The sequence below is a fragment of the Octopus bimaculoides genome, chromosome 17, assembly GCF_001194135.2.
Source record: "Octopus bimaculoides isolate UCB-OBI-ISO-001 chromosome 17, ASM119413v2, whole genome shotgun sequence".
NCBI classification, from domain to species: Eukaryota; Metazoa; Mollusca; class Cephalopoda; order Octopoda; family Octopodidae; genus Octopus; species Octopus bimaculoides.
In genome coordinates, this window is record NC_068997.1 from 37,970,127 (window position 1) to 37,972,457 (window position 2,331).

Sequence of the window (2,331 nt, forward strand, 5' to 3'; positions counted from 1 at the left end):
TATATATATATATATATATATATATATATAATTGCAATAAAAAAAGAAATAGTTTACCAATGTGTTGAAAGTACTCAAACGAGTAATAAGTTATATGTGGGGCAACCCAAAACCGTATGAAACGTAGACTGAATTACCATATGTATACCTTTAGAAAACACAAATAGGAGGAATTCAACTGGTTTGAGTAATTATATATGATACCTCAATGATAAGGGTATTAGTTATTATCCCTGTTGGAAAATCTTAGCGTCAGCACCTGCGTATGTTTTAAAGAATAAGAAATGTTTGTTGTGTGTAAGTGAGTTTCTATTTATATTAAAGGCCAATCTTCCTCTACTTAACACTAAAAAAAGAAACAAAAATATTCCTTCATAAGGTTAAACACACTTTCTCTAAATATAATTGATATTAATTGTTATTGGTGCCGTGCCCCCTTTGATGATAAAACTATTTTTCCTAATCTGAGCACTATATATTGATTGCCATCCTTTTCTAATTTATGTGTAAGACAACATTCTATATACACATTATATATTATTTTCTTTATAAATAAATATACATCTTAATAGTATATATATACATATATAAAATCACACCAGTTTTTCCTTGGGATGTTACTCCATATATTTCTAAGCATTTATTTTTAAGCATTCATTTATTTTAAAAATGTACCCGTGAGTCCTGAACCATATATCTATTACCATTCGTATATCTTGGTGTATTCAAATACATCTTATGACAATATACCCTATATTTCGTCCCTTCACCTCCACCTTAGGCAGAATAACTCCCATTGTAATTGTTATGATCTGAGAGAAGATTCCAAAGGACCAATACCTGACGATGAAGAACTGAAAATAGTGGTTAATGCAGGCTCGGGGAGTGTGGAGGTTACAAGAGTGATGAGAAGTTAAGAGATGCGTGAATCGGGTGCAGAGATACGAGACCAACAAGGTATGTGGAGCAACCAGGCCATAAGAGTAGATAACCATTTGAAAATTACTTTAATGAGAAGTACGTTTAAGCTTATGATAAAATATTAGTAGTCATATGATTTTATCAGATGATTTTCTCAAAATGAGAGAAATTGCTTCTACTTGACATATTTCTATTTCAACTGTTGCTTTGAATGAATCGCTATCTATTCCATTAATCACCATATTGTTACTCTTATATTTCTTTTTCTTCTTTCTTCGTAAGATGAATTTTCGATTACTAAAGCCGTGTTATCTCACTTGTTAATGCTCGTAGAAAACACAAAATGTGATCAATTATTATTACAGAAAGTCTTTTTGTTCTATCATTATGTATAAATTTTACATTTTTACTACCTTAAGCTTCAGTAGTGAGCTCTTCTTGAGGTGTATTATTTGTTAGTTTGAGACAGAATAAAATATTCGTGCATCTGTGTCTTATATATCATTTATTTACCAATATTTATCTTTAAGCGAAATCATTCTGGAAAGAGCTTGTAAAACTAGTTGCTAATTCCATAATAAAAACCGATTATTAGTCCTTATTATATCACAAATTTCGTTTATTTAGAGATGATTGAAAATATGAACTTACTCGTCGTTGTACAATCCACGGTTTTGTTATGGCTGCGATATCACAAGTTGTCATCAAAATACTTCTGAGAATTTCGTTTTGATTCTTGTCTTCAAGCTGTTTCACTTCATTATCGATCATATCAAAAAACTTTGACCGTATTCTATAATGAAAAATCAAAGTGGGAAGGAAAATGTAGCTTAAGTCTCGGTTTACGATGTTTTCTATTGTCATCCAAATAAACCTGAAAATAAGGTAATACATTGAAAATACATTGTTTCATTTACAGTAAGTAAAGGTCTTTCTCATAGTGGTACAGATTCCGCCATAATATAGAACAATTCCCATGTATCGTTGGAAGACTAACGTGGATTCCATACAATGTATGAAGTCTTTCGCATTCATGTACTTTACCAAAATGGAAATGTTGTCGAAGTACACCGATTTACTCTAAAACTTCTATTATAGTAACTCTCTAGCTAGTAAACTACAACACTCTCAGACCTTGTGATTCTAGAAATAAGGTATCATAAAGAGACTCTTTTCAACCTTTACCTATACGATATTCCCATACACAATCTCATTCTAAGCTGAAATTATATTCACACCTCCCACCAGTCACTGCTTCACAACCACACTAACCTCATCTAGATCTCTAACTTCTATTCAACAGATGAGTGGATCTAAGTCTATCTTCTTACTTGTAGTACCAAAGCATATCAAACAGAACTCACCATTACATCTAATAGCATAATCCGACCACAGACATATAGAAGTCAA

General features: G+C 31.5%; 1 protein-coding gene across 1 annotated transcript in view; it reads right to left on the reverse strand.

Annotated features, from left to right (window-relative positions):
* The window catches only part of LOC106884049 (dual 3',5'-cyclic-AMP and -GMP phosphodiesterase 11A), a 359,609-nt gene that overhangs the window by 52,851 nt on the left and 304,427 nt on the right, over positions 1-2,331 (reverse strand). The window contains exon 17 of the mRNA XM_052973868.1: positions 1,573-1,714. Within this exon, the coding sequence (XP_052829828.1) occupies positions 1,573-1,714 (142 nt within the window). The remainder of the gene's footprint in view (positions 1-1,572; positions 1,715-2,331) is intronic.